General features: G+C 56.4%; 1 protein-coding gene across 4 annotated transcripts in view; it reads left to right on the top strand.

Annotated features, from left to right (window-relative positions):
* Positions 1-22,076, top strand: part of ARHGAP39 (Rho GTPase activating protein 39) — a 53,852-nt gene extending 31,776 nt beyond the window's left edge. For 3 of the 4 annotated variants that reach the window (XM_018058759.1, XM_018058761.1, XM_018058758.1), the window contains 8 exons: positions 4,254-5,610; positions 7,407-7,968; positions 15,667-15,759; positions 18,522-18,595; positions 18,965-19,164; positions 19,787-19,878; positions 20,273-20,442; positions 20,528-22,076. In XM_018058759.1, coding sequence (XP_017914248.1) covers positions 4,254-5,610; positions 7,407-7,968; positions 15,667-15,759; positions 18,522-18,595; positions 18,965-19,164; positions 19,787-19,878; positions 20,273-20,442; positions 20,528-20,722 — 2,743 coding nt within the window. In that variant the 3' untranslated portion in view covers positions 20,723-22,076. The remainder of the gene's footprint in view (positions 1-4,253; positions 5,611-7,406; positions 7,969-15,666; positions 15,760-18,521; positions 18,596-18,964; positions 19,165-19,786; positions 19,879-20,272; positions 20,443-20,527) is intronic. The other variant, XM_018058760.1, reaches the window with a different exon arrangement.

Here is a 22,080-nt window from a genome sequence, read left to right as displayed (position 1 = left end):
GGTGAAAGAGATCACAGAAGAACTAAACAAGTGGAGGAAGGACTCTGCTCTTTCCAGCTTGACCTACAGATTCCATGCAGTCTCAGTCAGAATCCCAGCAGGTGGTTTTGTGGATATTGACAAAGCGATAATAATGTGTGTGTGCTTAATTGCTTCAGTCCTGTCTGACTCTTTGCAACCTCATGGACTGTAGCCCATGAGGCTCCTCTGTCCATGGGATTCTCTAGGCAAGAACGTTGGAGTGGAGGCAGAAGACCTAGGACAGCCAACACAATAATTTTCAAGGAGGACAAAGTTGGAGGAATACTACTACCTGAGTCCCAGGACTCACTATAACACTGTTGTAAGCAAGACAGGGTTGTATTGGTAAAGAATAGACACATTAATGGAATAGAATGGAGAGACAACCAATAGACCACCATAAATATCATCAGCTGACCTTTGATGAAGGGGTAAAAGCAATGCAGTGGAGCCAGGATGGTCTCTTAAGAGACGTTGCTGGAACACCTGGACGTCCACACGCAAGAGGGTGAATCTGGACATGGACCTTACACCCTTCATGGGAATTAACTCAAGATAGATCACAGACCTGAATGGGAACACAAAACTATCTCCTAGAAGGTAACAGAGGAGAAAACCCAGGTTACCTTGGGTTTGGCAATGACTTTTTAGGTATAACATTAAAGGCATGATTCATGAAAGAAACAATTGATAAGCTGGACTGTGTTAAAATTAAAAATTTCTGCTCTGCAAAAGACGAACTAGGAGAAAATGTTTGCAATAGACACAAATGATAAAGGACTGTAATCTGAAATATACAAAAAATTCTTAAGATGGAACAGTAAGAAAACAACCTGCTTTTAAAAGAGCTGAACAGACACCTCAGCAAAGAACCTATACTGTTGTCACAGAAAGCATGTGAAAGATGCTCAGCATCACCTGTCAGCAGGAAATGTAAAGTGAAACAAGAGGGAGATACTTCTGCAGGCCTATTAGAGGAGCCAGAAGGTGAGCACTCTGACACCAGGTGCTGGCGAGGGTCGGAGCAAGGGAACCCGTGGTCAGTGCTGGTGGGAGCACAGGAGGCTGCAGCTGCTAAGACTGAACACAAGGACTTCCCTGGGGTCCAGTGGTTAAGAATCCTCCCTTCCAAGGCAAGGGGAATCGGGTTCAGTGTCTGGTTGGAAAACTAAGATTCCACATACCACAGAGCAACTAAGCCCTTGCACCCCAAGTACTGAGCCCGTGCACCACAGCTGCTGAGCCCACGTGCCACAACTACTGAGCCTGTGTGCCATGACTGGAGAGATGCCTTTGCACTGCAGGGAAAGATCCAGCATAATGCAATGCAGATTTCATGTACTGCGACTAAGACCTGACTCGGCCGTAAATAATAAATACATGCTTTTAAAAACCTGAATATACTCTAAATGATTTGGCAGTACTGCTCCTTGGTATTTAGCAAAAGGAGTTTGACATTTTATGTTCATATCAAATCCTGCACACAGATGTTTTTAGCATCTTTATTCATAGTTGCCAAAGCAAGATATCCTTCAGTAGGTGAATGGAGAAGTAAACTGTGGTCCATCCAGACAATGGCTGATACAACACTGAAAAGAAGTGAGCTGTCAGCCGTGAAGAGTCACAGAGGAGCTTAAGTGCGTGTCACAAAGCGAAGACACCAGCCTGAGAGCCTGCACACTACGTGATTCCATCCCGACATTCTGGAATCAGAGTGTGTAGGTTTTCAGATTGCCTTCTTTGGAGGCCAAAGATTTGCTCCTTAATTTGGCTTCAGATTTGCCTCCTATGGAGACAGTGAAAAGATCAGTGGTTGCCAGGGATTTGGGGAGGGGGATGAACAGACAGAGCATGTGGGTTTGGGGGGCAAAGAAAATGCTCTGTACAACACTACAGTGGTGGATACGTGTCTCTACATTTATGCAAACCCACAGAATGTACAACAGTTAGAGTGAGCCCTAATATCAACTAAGAATTTTGGTTGATTATAATGTGTCAGTGCTGGTCCAGCAGTTGACAACAGATGTTCTGTTTCTTGGGAACTGCTGATGACTGGGGAAGCTTTGTGTGAGTAGGTGCAGGGGGTATGTGGGAAATGTAGCTTTTTTTTCTGCTTGGTTTTGCTGTGAACCTCAAAGTACTGTTTTAAAAAAAAAAGTTAAATATCAATAGATATTCTAGAACTGAAAACCATATAATAAAACTAAGAACTCAGTAGATGGGTTCTTAAAAGGTTAGTAAATCAGACGGTAGATCAGAAAAAAGTATACAGTGTAGAGAGGCCAGGGGATGGGAAGCACAGGACACAGCCTGAAACTGTGTGGAGCTCAGTGCAGAGGACAGCATCTGACTCCCAGAGGAGAGAGGAAACGGGATGGAAGTAATATTTTTAAAGATATGGTCAGGCGTTTCCAGAAATCATGAAATATGTCAGAGGGCAGACTGAAGACGTGCTGTGAAGCAGAGACACTGACGCAAAGTTTCCAGATGTAGAACGACATGTAGAAAGTGAGAGTCGCTCAGTCGTGTCCGACTCTTTGTGACCCCGTGGACTATACAGTCCATGGAGTTCTCCAGGCCAGAATACTTTGCCCTCTCCAGGGGATCTCCCCACCCCAGGGATCAAACCCAGGTGTTCCTCATTGCAGGTGTATTCTTAGAAGGAAATTTTTAAAGCAGCTGGGAGTTTCTTGAGGGGGCAGGCAGAAGCGGGGAGCCTCGCGCGCCGCTCCGGACCTCTTGGTCTGCCCTGTCGTGGCTGATACAGCTGTGGGAAATGGGGCTGACTGTTAATTGGTGGGCACGATGTGTGATCAAGTCACTGTATCGCCAGGGGCAGTGTCTCCGCGTTGTCATCAGGCAAGTGAGACTCAGAAGAGCCTGAACGCCCCCAGTGCCCCCTGCTAGGTGGAGGGGCCAGGATCTGGGCACACAACTCCCCGGGGCCACGGGTGCCCTTAGGGACAGGGAGCGGTTTTACTCCGCATCTTGGTCCAGGTGCGGAGTGCTGAGCGTGGCAGTGGGCAGTGCCAGCAGGGCAGTCAGCCCTTCTGGACTCCGGGGGCCTGTGGTTGGAGTCCAGGCCCTGAGAGGTGCTGTGCTGCGGGATGATTGGCCGTGCTACGGGAGTAGGGCAGGTGCTGAGCCCAGGATTCCAAAGCCACAGAGGCCTCTGGGAGGCCCCTGGCCCCCGGCGCTTCCGTCCAGGAGTATTTCTGTGCCTGGTTCTGGCCTGGGACCAGAGCAGAGCCTCTCACAGGGGCCCTGGAGGAGCGTCCCCATGGGCAGCAGCAGGAGAACCCCCGGAGGGCTGCTGGGCTGACCCAGGAAGTATGTGAGGAGGGCTCCCAGGCCACGGGGCCAGCTGCTCCAGGCTGCACGACCCAGGGTCAGGGCCTCAGCAGTGAAAGGTTCACAGCTCATCACAGCACCCGGCAGTACCAGGCCCCACAGCCTGCAGCCCTTGGGGCGTCTGTGAAGAGGACAGTGAGAAACGACCAGGCCTTCTGGGCCTGACCTCACACACCCGTGAGGTCAAGGGGGCTGGTCATGGGTCCAGGCTGGTGAAGGGGTCAGATTTCCACCCCACCCCGGGAACCTGCCCCCACCAGACTCTTCTCAGGTAAACTGTTCCCTCCAGGACTCCCCCCAGGACACCCCCAGGTAACCTGACCCCCCCAGGACCCTCCCAGGTAACCTCCCTCTAGGTAACCTGCTCCCCTCAGGATCCCCCCCAGGTAACCTGCTCCCCCCAGGACCCCCCCAGGTAACCTTCTACCCCCAGGACCACCCCCATGTAACATGCTCCCCCCAGGAACCCCCCCAGGTAACCTGTTTCCCCCGGGAGCCCCCTAGGTAACCTGCTACCCCCAAGACCCCCCTCCAGGTAACCTGCTCCCCCCAGGGCTCCCTCCAGGTAACCTGCCCCCAGGACCCCCCCCCCAGGTAACCTGCCCCCAGGACCCCCCCGCAGGTAACCTGCCCCCTGGCCAACTCCCCAGGTAACCTGCTCCCCCCAGGATCCCCCCAGGTAACCTGCTCTCCCTAGGACCGCCCCCCACATAACCTCCCCCAGGACCCCCCCAGGTAACCTGCCCCTAGGATTCCGCCCCTCCCCCCCGTAACCTGCTCCCCCCAGGGCTTCCTCCAGGTCACCTGCCCCCTGGCCAACTCCCCAGGTAACCTGCCCCCCCAGGACCTTCTCAGGTAACCTGCTCCCCACCCCCTACCAGGACCTCCTCTCTCCGCTGGAACTCGGGCACCAAGGAGCGCATGCTCATCAAAGTTGCCGACAGGGAGCCCAGCTTCCTCTCCCCCCAGGGCAACGGCTACGCTCTGGACAGCCAGCCTGGGGGTCGCTCCCGCAGACCCTCCGGAGGACAGCACTCGCCCAGCCTGCAGACCTTTACCCCTGACGCGGACAGCCCCGTCTTCTTCCCGGAGCGGAGGCCGTCGCCTTTCCCGAAGAGGGCTGAGCTAGGGAGCTGCTCCCCACTGCTGGCCCAGCCCCGCCGGCCCACCGGAGACTCGCAGCCTTCCTCACCGCGCTACGCCTACGAGCCCCCCCTCTATGAGGAGCCCCCTGTGGAATACCAGGCCCCGCTCTACGACGAACCCCCCATGGATGTACAGTTTGAGGCCGGCTCGCCCCGGCGGTCTCCTGGCCGCAAGCCACCCAAGCCAGCCTCCGTGTCGCCCTACCAGCAGCTGGTGCTTACCAGGCAGAAGTGCCCCGAGCGCTACCTGAGCCTGGAGTACAGCCCTGCCGGCAAGGAGTACGTGCGGCAGCTGGTGTACGTGGAGCAGGCCAGCTCCAGCCCCAAGCTGCGGGCAGGCCCGCGGCACAAGTACACACCTCACCCGGGGGGCGGCTCGCTGTCCCTGCAGCCCAGCCCCTGCCTGCTGCGTGACCAGCGCCTGGGGGCCACGTCCTCGCTGGGGGTTGTGTCTGGGGACTACAGCAGCATGGAGGGGCCTGAGCTGCGGCCCGCCCCGCCGCCCACGCCCCTGCCCCAGGCGCAGGACGATGCCATGTCCTGGTCTAGCCAGCAGGACACCATGTCTTCGACAGGCTACTCTCCCGGCATGCGCAAGAGGAAGAGCAGGAACCCCTCCGTGTGCCATGCTCCCAGTGCCCCACCCGCCGAGGGCCCCGGGGACTGTGACCCGCTGGGCCAGCAGCCCCTGACAGAGGAGCGGCCTCTGTGTGGACCTGGCCTGACGCCCATGAAGCGCACAGAGGGGGAGGTGGGGGACGGGGAGGGCCCCCGGGGCCCGACTGAGCCCTTCCTGGCACAGGCCCGGCTGGCCTGGGAGGCACAGCAAGCCCACCTGCACATGAAGCAGAGGGGCAGCTGGGACTCCCAGCAGGACGGCTCGGGCTATGAGAGTGATGGGGCCGTGCCGCTGCCCATGCCCGGGCCTGTGGTGCGTGCCTTCAGTGAGGATGAGGCCCTGGCCCAGCAGGAGAGCAAGCACTGGCAGAGGGGTGCCTTGGACAGGCTCGCCTTCCCGCAGGTTCTGCTCGAGAAGAGCGTCTCTGTGCAGACCAGCCTGGCCTCCCCGGAGCCCTACCTGCACCCCTCTCAGGTAGGCGCTCACAGGCGGGTCCTGGGCAGGGGTGGGGCAGGTCAGCACCCCGAGACGTGGTATGGCCTCACAGTTCCTGGTGGGCCTGAGGACAGACGGCAGATGGCCGCTGGGTCTCCACCAGCACAGGGGTCTCTCACCTCGGCTCCTGGGAAGGCCCAGCCAGTGCTGCCTGGTCACCAGGGGCCCAAAGGCACGTCCTGATTCCAGGACGCAGAGGCAGCCACCCGCCCTCTGCTCCCCGAGCCTCTGCCTCCCACCTGTGAACAGGCACAGTGAGAAGCTGTGCAGGTGAGTGCCGGACCCTCCTTGGTGGCCAGAGACTCCCGGGGCCAGGCTCCTTAGGTGCACCCCCAGCCCTGTGCAGAAGGCATGCCATGCCCACGAACCAGGACGTCTTAGGTGGCTAGCATCCCCTGGGGCAGGGCCACCTTAGTGCACTCCAGATTGGAGCGTTCAGAGCAGCATTTCTGTCTGTGGCTTGTAACACAGGCGGGCATCAGGACAGACGGGCAGGGCAGGGGCGGGTGGTGGGTGGAGTGTGGGCAGCTGCGTCCTGCAGCACTCAGCTCCCAGCCTGATCTGGATGGAAGGACACGTGGGCTCCAAGGGCCTGACTGAGGTCCATGCCGGGTGCTACTGGGGGAGGTGGCTCCCTGCCCCAGGGGTTGGGAAGGCCATTCAGGTGTGGGCACAACCTGCCAGGAGCCCCCTGAGAGTACAGACTGAGTGCGCTATGCAGAGTGGGGAGGGACCAGGGGCATCCCCCCTGCCTCTGATGCCTGGGAATCCTTGTGTCTTTGCTGGGGAGAGGGGTGCGGCAGTGGCAGCCTAGAGAAGGTTGTGTTCCTCTGTCAAGCACGGTTGGTGTCTGGGGCTTTCTGTGTCCTTGAGGGGCTGCCCTTCCCACTTGAACCAGCAGAAGCCACAGCGCCCTCCCCCTTGCCCACCCTCATGCACGGTCGGCCCCCTGCCTGGGCGGCCATATGAGTCCGGGATGCAGTGTCCTGTGGGCTGCGCGAGCACCTCACACTCCCAGACTGTGCTGGCCCCCCGGCCCTCGGTCTCTGGACCAGGGTGGGCACCTCCTGGAGGCCGAGCCCCCAGGGAAAGGTTGGTCTTCTCAGCCTCGTGAGGCACTTAGACCAGGCTGAGGAGGGCGGACTGTGGGTGGGTGGGCAGACAGGTGAGGACAGCAGACATGGCTGAGGCAGGCAGACAGGGGTAAGGCGGGCAGACGGGTGAGACGAGCAGACGGGTGAGGAGGGCGAACATGGACTGAGGCGGCAGACAGGGTGAGGCGGGTGGACGTGGACTGAGGTGGGCAGACGGGTGAGGTGGGCAGGCGGGTGAGGAGGGCGGACGTGGACTGAGGTGGGCATACAGGGGTGAGACGAGCAGACGGGTGAGGAGGGCGGACATGGACTGAGGCGGCAGACAGGGTGAGGCGGGTGGACGTGGACTGAGGTGGGCAGACAGGTAAGGCGGGCGGACAGGGGTGAGGTGGGCAAATGGGGGTGAGGAGGGTGGACATGGATTGAGGCTTGCAGACGGGCGAGGAGGGTGGACCTGGGGCGAGGTGGGCAGACGAGTGAGGAAGGTGGGCAGACAGGAGTGAGGAAGGTGGGCGGACAGGAGTGAGGAAGGTGGGCGGACAGGGGTGAGGAGGGCGGGCATGGACTGAGGTGGGCAGAGCTGAGTCCCAGGCCTCTCTCCTCCAGCAGCGTTGGGGCCTGTGTGGGGTGGGGGCCACACCTCTCCACTGGCTGGCTCATGTGGGCCCCTCTGTCCCCCAGTCTGAGGACCTTGGCACCTGTGCCCAGTTCGAGAGCAGCCGGCAGGCCCGGAGTGTGATGCCCAGCGCCAGCTGCGTGTTCCCCACCTTCACGCTCCGCAAGCCATCCTCGGAGACAGATATCGAGAACTGGGCCTCCAAGCACTTCAACACCCACACACAGGGCCTCTTCCGACGGAAGGTGTCCATCGCCAACATGCTGGCCTGGAGCAGCGAGTCCATCAAGAAGCCCATGATCGTGACCAGCGACCGCCACGTGAAGAAAGAGGCCTGTGAGGTCTTCAAGTTGATTCAGATGTACATGGGCGACCGGCGCGCCAAGGCAGACCCACTGCACGTGGCCCTGGAGATCGCCACCAAAGGCTGGAGCGTGCAGGGCCTGCGGGACGAGCTCTACATCCAGCTGTGCCGGCAGACCACCGAGAACTTTCGCCTTGAGAGCCTGGCCCGTGGCTGGGAGCTCATGGCCATCTGCCTGGCCTTCTTCCCACCCACGCCCAAGTTCCACTCCTACCTGGAGGGCTATATCTACCGGCACATGGACCCTGTCAATGACACCAAAGGTAAGAAGGACCCAGGCAGGCACTGGCTCTGCCACCGGCTCAGGGGCGGCTGCGGCAGGGCCCCTGCCTGGGCTCAGTGCTGGACCCGCGGGCAGCAGGCGCACAGAGGTACCGCCTCTCAAGGGCACACCCTTGGCCTCCGCAGAGACACAGGGTCCTCAGGGAGCCCCTCTCAGCACGGAGGCCCTGAGGAGAGCGCGGCAGGCGTGCCGCCGTCCTGGCCGCTGGCTGAGAGATGCGGCTGCATGTCACACCCGCGTCCCCACCAGCCAGCGTCCGCTACCTCTGAGGCCCCACCCCAGTGGCCCTGCCTGATGAAGGCACTTACTGCATCCACCCCGGTCGGGCTCACGGCTGTACCTCAAGGCCATTTCAGAAGGGCTTCTGAGAGCAGCAAGGAGCTGAGCACTTGGCCCAGCACCAGGTCTGAGGTGACCAGTAGGCTGTTGTGGTGCTGTGAGCTGAGATGGCCCTGAGCTGCATCAGGGGTCAGAGGTTGGGACCGTCACAGCCAGTAACCTGCTGATGGCTGCCTGGGGCTGAGTGCAGGCTGCGTCTGGAGGCCATGTGTCAGGTCTGTGTGGCCCTGACCTGACCCACGTGGGGAGGACGCTGGGCCACAGTCCTGCCAGCCAGGTGCTGCACATCCCAGGCCTGGGCCAGCACCAGGGTGGGGCTGTGGGAGCACCTGCCCGTGCAGCGGCCGTCAGCCAGCCTGTGCTCCTGAGTGTCTTCCGTGCTGTAGGTGGCTTGGGGGGAGTGGCCGCCTGGCCTGACCGGGGCCTTGCTCCTGCCCAGGTGTGGGTGCCGAGGCATGTGCACACAGTGGGGAGGGCTGCAGGCAGTGTAGGTCCTGGGAGGCGCATCAAGCACAGGGGCCGTCCAGCACGCCAGCCGTTTGGAAGCACATCTCGGAAGCCTTGACATTTTCACTCAGGCGTGTACCTTTGGAAGCACAATCCCTGAACCCCACAGAGAGGTCTCCCCAGGTTGCTCCCGGGGTGAGGCAGGCGGCCTGGGTCTGTCTCTCTCCTCTCAGACCTTCCCAGGCGCAGGTGGGCCCTCAGTAGCTTCATGGTTCACCTCAGCCTCCTCCAGAAAGGACTTGAAATGTCCCTGCTGTGAGCTGGAGGTTTGGAAATGTGTTTCCACCGCTTAACACGCAGCCCGCGAGGCTCCAGCGTTGCTGCTGAGTGATAGGTGAGTGAGTGGTGGATGGAGGCCAGAGGCTCCAGGCCGGCCCCTCTCTCACTGGGGCACTTGTGCAGAGCCAGACACTGTCCAGCAGGACACTGCCGCTGGCTCCAAGGTCAGTGAGCCTCCGGCCTGACATCTGTGCTGTGGGAGCCAGGCGGAATCGAGGCTCAGCCTGGCAGCCATGCTTTCCCAGCCCCAGTGGTCTCTGTCCACAGACCACACTGGGTCTGTGTGGTTCTGCCAGCTGGGTCCTGTGTCTGGGCTGTGGGGTCTGGTCTTACATCAGTGGCACAGGGTTGCCCTCCTGTCAGAGCCCTGTCTCCAGCTGTGAGACCCACTCCTGGGTGAGCAGCTGCTGCTCGTCACCAGCCCAGAAGAACGGCCTCGAGAGAATGTGGGTGCTGGCCGCTGGTCAGGAAGACAGGCCCCCTCAGCCCAGGGGGACGAGCCTGTGCCTGGAAGGAGATGCAGTCTGTCCCAGGAGCAGCGGTGAGGGCAGACCTGAGCTGGCTCCCACGCGCGGGGTCTCACCCCACTGCTCCCTGCCTTGGCCTCACAAGCTAGTTCGTCTGCCAGCATGTGTATGACATCTACTGTGTGGTCACGACCTCAAGGGACCAAGGTACCCCACAGTGAACCCAAGTTCACGTGAGCTCCCGCCCCCCTGGCTTAACCTCATCTCAAGTGATCACACCTTTGTGCCAACCACCCCCAGGTGACTCACAGCTTCTGAGCATGCTGTCAGCACAGGCGTCCCAGGGGTTTGGCGACAGCACACTGACTGCAGCTCCTGCAGGAGCACCCTGAGGGATGCTCAGTGCAAGCACCTCATGCCTGCAGCAGGCGCTTATCCTCCGGGTAAAGACGGCAGGCTGAACATGTACATTTATTTGCATCCCACCTTGAGTTCATCGTTAAAACAGTGAGGAAATCTTTTAAAGACAAAAAAAGAAACCTCACAAGGAAATGTGAAATACTGCAGTCACTATGGAAAATTGAATGGCAATTCCTCAAAAGATAAAAATATAATTAGTATAGGACCCCACAATTCCACTTGTGAGCGTATGCCCGAAATAATTGAAAGCAGAGACGTGAATAGATATTTGCACACCTGTGTTCACAGCACCATGTTCACAACAGCCAAGAGGTAGAAACCACCCAGGTATCCATTGATGGATGAACAGATAAAGTAGAATGTCATCTGTACATACAGTGGAATATTACTCAGCCTAAATCAGTTCAGTTCAGTTTAGTCGCTCAGTCGTGTCCGACTCTTTGCGACGCCATGAACAGCAGCACGCCAGGCCTCCCTGTCCATCGCCAACTTTCAGAGTCTACGCAGACTCATGTCCGTTGAGTCAGTGATACCATCCAACCATCTCATCCTCTGTAATCCCCTTCTCCTCTTGCCCTCAATCTTTCCCTGAATCAAGGTCTTTTCAAATGAGTCAGCTCTTCGTATCAGGTGGCCAAAGTATTGGAGTTTCAGCTTCAACATCAATCCTTCCAGTGAACACCCAGGACTGATCTCCTTTAGGATGGACTGGTTGAATCTCCTTGCAGTCCAAGGGACTCTCAAGAGTCTTCTCCAACACCACAGTTCAAAAGCATCAATTCTTCAGCACTCAGCTTTCTTTACAGTCCAACTCTCACATCCATACATGACTACTGGAGAAACCATAGCCTTGACTAGACGGACCTTTGTTGGCAAAGTAATGTCTCTGCTTTTGAATATGTTGTCTAGGTTGATCATAACTTTCCTTCCAAGCAGTAAGCATCTTTTAATTTCATGGCTGCAGTCACCATCTGCAGTGATTTTGGAGCCCCCCAAAATAGTCTGACACTCTTTCCCATCTATTTCCCATGAAGTGATGGGATTGGATGCCATGATCTTAGTTTTCTGAATGTTGAGCTTTAAGCCAACTCTTTCACTCTCCTTTTACTTTCATCAAGAGGCTCTTTAGTTCTTCTTCAGTTTCTGCCATAAGGGTGGCATCATCTGCATATCTGAGGTTATTGATATTTCTCCCAGCAGCCTTGATTCCAGCTTGTGATTCATCCAGCCCAGCGTTTCTCATGGTGTACTCTTCATGTAAGTTAAATGAGCAGGGTGACAATATACAGCCTTGACATGCTCCTTTTCCTATTTGGAACCAGTCTCTTGTTCCATGTCCAGTTCTAACTGTTGCTTCCTGACCTGCATACAGATTTCTCAGGAGGTAGGTCAGGTGGTCTGGTATTCCCATCTCTTTCAGAATTTTTCACAGTTTGTTCTGATCCACACAGTCAAAGGCTTTGGCATAGTCAATAAATCAGAAATAGATGTTTTTCTGGAACTCTCTTGCTTTTTCAGTGATCCAGCGGATGTTGGCAATTTGATATCTGGTTCCTCTGCCTTTTCTAAAAACCAGCTTGAACGTCTGGAAGTTCACGGTTCACATATTGCTTAAGCCTGGCTTGGAGAATTTTGAGCATCACTTTGCTAGCGTGTGAGATGAGTGCAGTTGTGCGGTAGTTTGAGCATTCTTTGGCATTGCCTTTTTTTGGGATTGGAATGAAAACTGACCTTTTCCAGTCCCATGGCCACTGCTGAGTTTTCCAAATTTGCTGACATATTGAGTGCAGCACTTTCACAGCATCATCTTTTAGGATTTGAAATAGTTTAACTGGAATTCCAACATTAGCTTTGTTTGTAGTGATGTCACTTGACTTGTCACTAAGGCCCACTTGACTTCACATTCCAGGATGTCTGGCTCTAGGTGAGTGATCACACCATTGTGATTATCTGGGTCATGGAGATCTTTTTTGTACAGTTCTCCTGTGTGTTCTTGCCACCTCTTCTTAATATCTTCTGCTTCTGTTAGGTCCATACCATTTCTGTCCTTTATTGAGCCCATCACTGCATGAAATGTTCCCTTGGTATCTCTATTTTTCTTGAAGAGATCTCTAGTTTTTCCCATTCTATTATTTTCCTTTATTTCTTTGCACTGATCACTGAGGAAGGCTTTCCTGTCTATGATGAACTATGGACGGAGGTTCGTGACATTGTACAGGAGACGGAGCAAGTCCATACCCAAGAAAAATAAATGCAAAAAAGCAAAATGGCTGTCTGAGGAGGCCTTACAAAAAGCTGTGAAAAAGAGAAGCAAAAAGCAAAGGAGAAAAGGAAAGATACACCCATTTGAATGCAGAGTTCCAAAGAATAGCAAGGAGAGAGAAGAAAGCCTTCCTCAGCTTAAATAGGGAAGGAAATTCTGGCACAGGTTACGATATAGATGAACCTTGAAAACATTAGGCTGAGTGAATTAAGCCAGACCCCAAAAGATAAATATTATATGCATCTACCCATGAGGTCCTTCCCAGCGTGTGTTCAGTTGCTCAGTCGTGTCTAACTCTTAGCGACTCCGGGGACTGTAGGCTCCTCTGTCCATGGAATTTTCCAGTCAAGAACACTGGAATGGGTTGCCATTTCCTACTCCAGGGGCTGTTCCCAACCCGGAGACCGAATCTGAATCTCCTGCATTTCAGGTGGATTCTTTACCACTAGCACCACTACCACTAGTGTCCCTGGAGCAGTCAAATTCAGAGAGACAGCACGGGGGTGCCGTGGGTTATATAAGGAAGGAGAAATGGAGAGTTGTCTGAGTCGTAGTTTCCACTTGGGGAAGAAGCACTGGAGGTGGGTGGTGGTGATGACACAGTGACACGAATGTGATTAATAACCTGAACTGTGCAATCGAAGGTGTTAGAATGGCAAGTTTTATGGTATGTATATTGTATTATAATAAAAGTACTAAAACCCACCAGGACAAAGACAAGGGAAGAGGAAAACCAATCATGTTTTGGAAGCTGAAAAGCAAATGGACAAGTGGCTGGAAACTCACTTGGCAGACCAAGAAACATGGATCCCAAGCAGGTGGTGGGGAAGCTGAGAAGTTGAAGCAGTTGGCAAAGCCTGAAAAGTTGAGCGGTAGGGACAAGCATCCTCCAGCAATGGTATGAAAGTGGGAGTGACCGTGGGACTGAAAACAGAGGGACGAGTTGAAGGTCTGGTTAAGAAACAAAGCACGCAAAGTTTAAGACTCTGGATCCCAGAGCAGGTGTGTTGTTTGCTCAGTCGTGTCCGACTCTTTGGAACCCCTTGGACAGTAGCCCGCCAGGCTCCTCTGTCCATGGGATTCTCCAGGCAAGAATACTAGAATGGGTGGCCATTGCCTTCTCCAGGGGATCTTCCTAACCCAGGGATTGAACCCAGGTCTCCTACATTGCAGGGAGGTTCTGTACTATGTGAACCACCAGGGAAGCCTAGAGCATCTGGACTCAAATGTCAGCCACTTTGTAAAAATAATCCATATCCTGAGCCATGAAGCAAGTCTCAATATAAAGTTAAAGAATGTAAGTCAAAGAAAGTGTGTCCTCTAACCACAATGGAATTAAACTGACAATCAGCAGCACAAGTCTATCTGGAGAATCCTTGAGTATTTGGAAACTAAACATGATACTGAACAATTCATGGGTCAAATGAAAATGAAAAGAGAATATAGAAAGTATTTTGAACTGAAAGAAAATAGAAACAAAACATGTTAAAATTAGTGTGATGGAGCTAAAGCAGTCCTTAGAGGGAAACTTACAGCACCTAATGTCTGTACCAGGAAATATCTCAAATCATGTAGCTCCTACATTGAGAAACTTTAGAAAAGAGAGAGAGGAAATTATGCCAAAAGTAAGGAGAAGAAAGGAAATGATGATTAGAGTAGAAACCAATGAAAGAGAAAACAGAAAAAACAATGTGGAAAATCAGTGAAACAAAATCCTGATTACTTGAGAAGGTCAACAAAATGAACAAACCTCTATACGGACTAACAAGGACAAAAAGACAAAAATTACCAGTATCAAGAATGAGAGATGATATCACTACAGATTCAACAGATGTTGAAAGGATAATAAGAAAATACTGTGAACAACTTATATGTCAGTCAATTTGACAATGTAGAGGAAATGGACAAATTCCTCTAAGAACACAGACTACCAAAGATCACTCAGTAAGAAATAGATAACCAGAAAAATCATATATCTACTAAAGAAATTAAATTAGGACTTTAAAACTCTCCCGCAAAGAAAATGCCAGGCCCAAATGACCTCACTAGAGAATTATCAAATGCTTGCTTGTGTAGCAATTCTTTACCAACTCAGAAAACAGAAGTGGAAGGACTATCTCCCAGTTCTCTCTGTATCAAAATTAGAAAAGAACATTACCAAAAATTTGAAGAAAAAAGCACAGATAGTATCCCTCATGAACATAGTACAAAAACTTAACAGTATTTTTAGCTAATTGAATTCAATAATATATTAAAACGATAATGCATCTTGAGTATGTGGGGTTTATCTAAGAAAGGGAAAGTTGGTTTAACATTCTAAAAATCAGTGTGATTTGTCATATTAGCAGAATAAAAAAAATCGTATGAGCATATAAGTGGAGAAAAAAGCATTTGACAATATCCAGCATTCCATTCCTGACAAAAACTCTGAACTGAGAAGAGAAGGCAGCCTCTCCCACCTAGCTACCTGTTTATCTGCCCAAGCCCTGTTAGCGAGGGCAGTGCCACCCCGTAGAAGTGAGCACAGCTGACCGACAGCTCTTGGTCTCTAGCCTTTTCCATGAGAAGGAACCAGAGCTCTTTGGAGAAGCAACTGATTCTAAGGCTGGGGTTGGGAATGTACATATTGTTGTTTGGTTGCTAAGTCATGTCCGACTCTTTGTGACCCCATGGACTGCAGCACGCACGCCAGGCTTCCCTGCCCTTCACCGTCTTCCAGAGTTTGCTCACACTGATGTCCGTTGAGAGGAGGAAGTGCTGGAAGGGATGAGGGTTGACACAGGGCTGTGTTAGAAAACACAGCTTCCGGGGCCAAAGCTGGAGCACTGAACAGCAGAATAAAGCATGTTGGACTATAGCCCAAAGTGTAATTAGGTAAATAACAGCTTCCCCATCCAGAAGACTTACAAATAGTTTACGTAGGTAAGAGGGTCCACCGTGATGGGAGGTAGCGCCCACCTCAGTGTGGACCATGCACCCCAACTTCCTTCTGGAGCGTTGGACGGGGGAGGAGGGGCTGCGTCAGCGGTGCCAAGTGGGAGGCGCCCCGACTGGCCAGAGAGGGGAGCCCGGCCCCCACCTCTTGCTCTGAGCGCCCCCTCAGCCACATAGGAACCCCACCGCTGGCCTGGGGCCTCCTGTCGGCCAGAGGGTCAGGAGCTGACCACAGTCCCTCCCCACTGCCCGCAGGCGTCTTGCTGGCGCCTCCCCAGCCACGTGGCCTGGACAGGCCCTCACACCCACCCCTGTCCCGGGAGTGTGAGCAGGACACTCGCCTTCCCACCTCAAGGAGCCCCGCAGGCTGGGCCGTCACCCCTCAGCCGCCCGGGGTCAGCCCCGCGTGGGGCCATGTGGGCTCGCGTTCCTCTGTGCTCTGTGGCCTCACCCTCTGTTTGCTCCTCAGTGACCCAGCACATGAAAGCGCTCCTGGAAAGGAACACTAAGAAGAAGTCCAAGTTGAGAAAGAAACCCAAGCCTTATGTTGAGGAGCCGGATGGTAGGGCCTCTCCCGCAGCCCCGGGCGCTGCGCTGCACAGCTCTGCTCTCCGGCTCGGCCGCCTGGCCCCCTCTCTCTAACCACTTCCGGGCTGGGGCGCGGGGGGGCACTAACTGCCAGGCCTCCTCCAGAGGGGACAGAAGCCTGCTTGTCAACAGGGCTTCCTGGGAGAGGTCGCACCGCCCTCTCTTGGCTTCCGAGGTGCTCAGGACACTCTCCGGTATGCATGCTGGGCGCACAGTGTGGAGGGGCCTGCTGGAGGCGGCCCCTGGTGCGGGAGTGCCCTGGGGGCCAAGCCGGGCCTCGGTTCCCCAGCCTCCCTCCCCCAGCATTCCCATCCCTTCCGTTCTCTTGGGCCCTGGCTCAGGAACCCCATCCCGGCCCAAGCTCCAGGGAAGCCTTGTTAGCTCAAGGCTGTGCCTCCCCCACCAGGAGAGCCAGTGGTGCACTGCTGTGCCGTGAACTGCCCCTCTTGGCACCAAGATCCTGGGACTAGATCCCAGCCTGCCTACACCTAGTTACCCACACTTGCCCCACTCTTCTTCCTCTGGGAAGTGCCTGGCTGTCTGCTGCCTGTGCCAGGAGAAAGGGGGCAGCTCCCATCTGGGATTCCAGGGCACCCTTGGGCCACTGTTGTCGGGGGTAGGAGCAGGTGGGGTTCTGAACTCCTGCCCAAGTCAGTCCACAAGAACAGGGCAGCTGTGAGCGGGGTTGGGGGTGATTGGAGCCCTGAGTGGGTCAGAGAAGGGAGCCAGACCCTTGGGACCCTGCAGAGCACATGCCAAAAGGCAGCAGGTTCTGGCCACACTTGGTGGCCTTTGAGGTTCATGGCCTGGGCACTGGCACAGCAGCAAGGCTCTGGGAGAACTGCTTTGTCAGCCTCTGGATGCGGGGCTCACAGCAGAGTCCCCCACACCGCCAGAGGGTTCCCTGGGCTCACAGCAGGATCCTCACACCGCCAGAGGGTTCCCTGGGCGGGGCTCTGGGCACTCAGCAAACACCCCATAGTCTTGGCCCAGGAGGATATGCCCTGGGACTCCAGCAGTAGTGGCTCTCAGCTGAGTCCTCACTCTGCCAGATTCTGAGGTCGGCCCTTAATGGGCACCCGTCCCCGTCCTACAGATAGGGAATCAGGCCGGGAAAGGCTGCACCACCAACACTAGGGGAGAGGTGCAGGAAGCCCCATGAGATCCTGTGGCAGGAGGTCAGGGCAATTCTGCCCATGGGCCTCAGGCCCAGGGACAGAAGCAGTCACCCAAGGGAGAGGGAGCTTGCACCCAGGACGGGGAAAGGGAGTGCTGCTGCCAAGTGCTCCCAGTGCTCAGGGCGCAGCCCAGGTTGCTTTTGCTTGAGCGCCATCCCTTCTCCCTGAGCCCAGAGCTTGCCCATGTGGGCCACATGGGCCAGGGGTGGAAGGTTCCAAGCGCTGTGTCCCAAGTGGGCTAATGGGAGGCAGCAGCTAGGATCTCTGCCAGGGGTCTGTGGGTCCCCAGGGACCTGAAATAGATTCTTCAGGGTTTAAACATCTAGAAGAAACATTTGTTTTCATTCTGGTTCCTGTAAAATAGAACTCTGTCACCAGTTATGACAACTGTTCTGTGATAACTAGAAATGAAGAGGTTTTCATGGATGAGACATGTTTGTGTTCTTCACATTGAGGTTCAAGGAGCCCCACATCCTCAGACATCTCAAGAAACTGCTTCCTTTGAAAAAGACTGTGTTTGGATTTGAGGCTTGGGTCCAGAGGCCCATAGGCAGGTGGCACTCAGCAGAGACAGAGTCTTACAGGGAAGGGGCCTGACCTGAGCCTGGAGGCACATAGTTCAGCCCCTCTGTCCGTGGCCCAGGACAGCCCGGCCCAGGTGGCTCCTCTGTCCTGTCGCTCCTTCCCTTGCCTGCCTGGGCCAGGAAAGATGTGCCCACATTTCAGACCCTCCTTGGACTAGGTCTTCTCCTAGCCCCTCTCCCCTCAAATCTGGAAAGACCCCTGGCCAAGGTGCTCAGGGCCTTGCTCTTGGATTGCCACCCTCCATGACCACTAGTTAGAAAGCCTCCCTCCTTGAGAAAAAAGACCCGTCCTCCCGTCACCTTCAGCCCTCAGGCAGAGCCCTGAGTGGTTCTTCCCCAGCGTTGCCCTCCCAGCGAAACCCAGGTTCAGGACTTGGGGCATCCACTCCACACTATCCCCCTCCCACATGAGCCAGGCCCTGTGCCTCCCTCTCCCTGACTCCCACCCAGGCAGCCTTCAGCTACGTGGGCATGGACCCTGCGGGCTAAGGCCTCTCCCTGGGCTGCCCAGGGCCTCCTGCTGGAATCAGAGATACAAGAAGGCCTGCAGTCCAGCCAACCTAGAGCTCTATCCTGTGTGACCCTGGGCAGTGGTGCTGAGTGCCCACAGGCCTGCTGCACACAGAAGTCCCCCTTCTCAGGGCTGCCCCAGGCCCTGCCCTATCCGGCCTGCCACTTCTCCAGGGAAACACCGCACCCCCAGCCTGCCCTTACTTGCTAGGGGGAGGGTTGGGTGGGTTGGCAGAGGGCTTCCTTCTGCAGTCTGGCTCCTCTGGAGGGGAGAGCAGTGCCCCTTCCCTTCCACATAGGTTTACTTCAAAGCACAGCCCAGGAGAGTAGGGCCCTGGGTGCCCACGTTCTTGCAAGAGCCACCTCTCCTCGCCCCTCTTGCTGCTTCCTCTCAGTCACTGGTTGGCCTGCAGCCCCTGCTCTTACATGTCCACACCAAGCCAACTGGTACCATTCTTTTCCAGGGGTGGCAATAAGCACATATGCCAAGTACTGTTACCACAAGCTGCAGAAGGCAGCCCTGACCGGGGCCAAGAAGGTATGAATTCCGTGCATTGCCGGGGAGAGGTGGGCAGGCACCCTGTGCTGGTGAGGCCCAGACAAAGTCCAGCGGGCGATGGGGCTGCAGACTTGGGAAGGGGGCAGGTGGTGAAGTGAATGGCTCACCCTTCACCCTCTCACAGGGCAGAGGGCGCCACTTGGAGCTTCTGGTGCTATAGGTGGCCCAGCAGGAAGCCGCCGTGTTGACTTGGGGGCCAGGGAGTTGGGGTACCCTGGCTCTGGCTAGGCAGAGGCCTGGGGCTCACAGGAGAGGCGGTGAACCAGGGGTAGGCCTTGCAGGGGTGTCAGGGGACAGAGGGCTGGGTGCTTGGCCACACTGGCACAGACCGCTGGGCTGCCTTTGCAGGGGCTGAAGAAGCCCAACGTAGAGGAGATCCGACATGCCAAGAACGCGGTCTTCAGCCCATCCATGTTTGGCAGCGCGCTGCAGGAGGTCATGAGCATGCAGAAGGAGCGCTACCCTGATCGGCAGCTGCCCTGGGTGCAGACCCGGCTGTCGGAGGAGGTGCTTGCACTCAACGGCGACCAGACGGAAGGCATCTTCAGGTGCCCTGCAACCTGGGCCCCGGGTGTGGGGGCCTCGGGTGTCTCCGCCAGTCTTGGGCAGTCAGGGCCACTGGACACTGAGTCCCTGCCTCAGGAGCACTTCCGAGAGGCCAGCATGCCGGAGAGAGGCACCGTGTAGCAAATGGAGAGGCTGGGCATGGGGCTGTTCCCCCTGAACTACATTATGCCTGAACCCAGGCGGGGAGCTGGTCTGGGACAGGGATCCTTCAGAAATGGCCACCAGGGCCCCAGAGGGCACTTGGACAACAGCCATGGGCAGGGCCGGGAAAGATGCAGCAACTCCCAGCAAGGGATCCTCACCTGTGCGTGGAGATGATAGCCCTGCCCCATGGGGGTGGCACACGGCCAGTCACCTGCCGTCATGACTCGCCTGCCCAGGACAGGTGGGGAAACAAGCTTGTGGGTCTGAGCCTCAGGGATCATTCTGAGGAAGGGATCTGCATGGGGGTAGTCACCAGCAGGATGAGGGCCTGGGGCAGGGGACCCCAGCCACACCTCCCCTCCGATAGGAAGGAGGTCATTCGGGCAGAGAGGGGTCATAAAGCCCTGACCTGGAGCAAACCCAGTTCCTCCTCCCTGAGACCTGCCCTGTGCTCGGCAGAGTCCCTGGGGACATCGATGAAGTGAATGCTCTGAAGCTGCAGGTGGACCAGTGGAAGGTGCCTACAGGCCTGGAGGACCCCCACGTCCCAGGTGAGCCCCCAGCCCCCTCAGCTGGAGCAGCTGAAATGGTTCAGCCCTCCCTGCTTCCCATGGAGAAGGGGCAGCCCTCTGGTCCGTTTCCAGTGCAGAGATCCACTGCCGTTGGTCAGTCTCCATGGCTCACAGTGGCTGTACAGCCCTCTTGATAAGTCCTCTCTAGAACATTTGCATGTCCTTCAGGACAGTGTCCCCCCGCTCGGGGTCAGGACTGGGAGCCCACTGGCTTCCAGCCAGGCAGCCCACACCGCTGTGTGGACACCTCCAGTCTGGTCCTGACCCCTGGGTGCCAGCATACAATCACCGCCCCCCACGGCCCGGTTCACCCCTTGCTGCTGCTGGTCCCCAACGGCCCCACTCGGCTGAACACCCCGCGATGCGTTCCCAGCGTCGCTGCTGAAGCTGTGGTACCGGGAGCTGGAGGAGCCCCTGATCCCGCACGAGTTCTACGAGCAGTGCATCGCGCACTACGAGAGCCCGGAGGCCGCTGTGGCCGTGGTGCACGCGCTGCCCCGCATCAACCGCCTGGTGCTGTGCTACCTCATCCGCTTCCTCCAGGTAGGCGGTTGGCACCCCGCCCCCTCTGCGCTGCTTCCCGCCCCCTCCGCTCCCGGCTCGGGCCCACCCGCCGCTCCCCCCGCAGGTGTTCGTGCAGCCTGCCAATGTGGCCATCACCAAGATGGACGTCAGCAACCTGGCCATGGTGATGGCGCCCAACTGCCTGCGCTGCCGCTCAGATGACCCGCGGGTCATCTTTGAGAACACTCGCAAGGAGATGTCCTTCCTGCGCGTGCTCATCCAGCACCTGGACACCAGCTTCATGGAGGGCGTGCTATAGCGCGTGGGCACGGAAGGACCGAGGGTGGGGACAGAGCCTGCCCGGGTGCGCCTGGGCAGGGGGGCACGCGGGGAGGGGGGAGGGGATGCCCCAGACGCGGAGGTAGCATGCCGGCTCCGCCCATGCCCGCCCCAGCCCTGGAACCGCCATCTCCCCCACCCTGGCCCTCGGCCAGAAGGCGCAGCCGGGAAGGGCGCCTCCGCCCCGCCCCCGGCCTCTGGCTGGTTCGTTAGGCGCGACCCCGCCCATCGCCAGCCGCCGGTCGGCAGCGAGAAAGTGCCTTCTGTTTCCTGGAGCCAAGTGACACTGCCCCTCCCGGCCGGCCCGAGAGCACAAGCCGTCCTCCCTGGGGCAAGCCGTCTTGCTGGGGTGCTGTGCTCAGTCTGGTCCCAGCCTAGGCCCAGCCCGGCTACCCCTCCCTTCCTCTGCCCTCCCTCTGCCCTGGGGATTTCCTGGTCTTCGACTTTCACCCTCCCCAATTCCTCCCGCCCCTCTACCCTACCCCCCGCCACCTGTGGCTTCCAGCGTGGTGACTGCACAGGAATTTGGGGTCTTCAGGGCTCTGGGCTGTCCACCACCAGAGCAGAGTCCGGCCAGTCCAGGGCCCAGTAGGCTCTCTGGGCGGGAAGGAGCCTCCAAGCCAAAGTCCTCCGGGGTGGGGGGCAGGGTTGGGCAGGCATTCTTGGGGCAGGGTGGGGGAGGGGCGAGAATATTTTTTCTTCGTGTAACTATAAATTCAGAATCTATCCCGCATCCCAACCCGCCTGTGTATAGAGATATAAATAGAGCGACAGATATAAGAACTAAATTTGCTAATGACATAATCTTAACCCAAATGCTATTTATTTGAGTCGTCCTCCCCCATCCTCCGCAGACAAGTTGCTATCATTCCTTCATTTTCTTCTCCACCTTCTTGGCTTTGACCAAAAAGCGAATCCTGCCCTATCCCCGTCCAAGACCTGCAGCAGATGAGAGGGCAGGAGCCAAGAGCGGGGGACCAGAGGGGCACCAGAGGCTGTCCTTCCTTGAGGCCAGAGCGCTCGCGGGCAGGGTGAGGATAGGGAGGCGGAGGTACCTAGACTCTGTACATTTTCCATTTTGGAATTTTGGGTTCCAATCGTTGTAAAACTTAATTTATCCCCAGTTTATATATATATATATTTTTTAGAGTTGAGTTTTTATTTATTATTAAAAAAAAGCCCAGCCGTGCCGAGGCCCGGTGTCCCCCTGGGAGAAGGTCCTGGGTCCGGTGGTCTCGAGGCTTGGGTACCGGCAGCCCGGCCAAAGACTGGCTCTGACGCATGGACTCGAGAGATGAAAACACTTTGTGCGAATAAAGTACGTATGGACACTTCCGA

This window comes from Capra hircus, chromosome 14 (genome assembly GCF_001704415.2).
Source record: "Capra hircus breed San Clemente chromosome 14, ASM170441v1, whole genome shotgun sequence".
Classification (NCBI taxonomy): Eukaryota; Metazoa; Chordata; class Mammalia; order Artiodactyla; family Bovidae; genus Capra; species Capra hircus.
The sequence above is the reverse complement of the archived record's forward strand: the minus strand, read 5'-3'. Positions and strand labels throughout refer to the sequence as shown.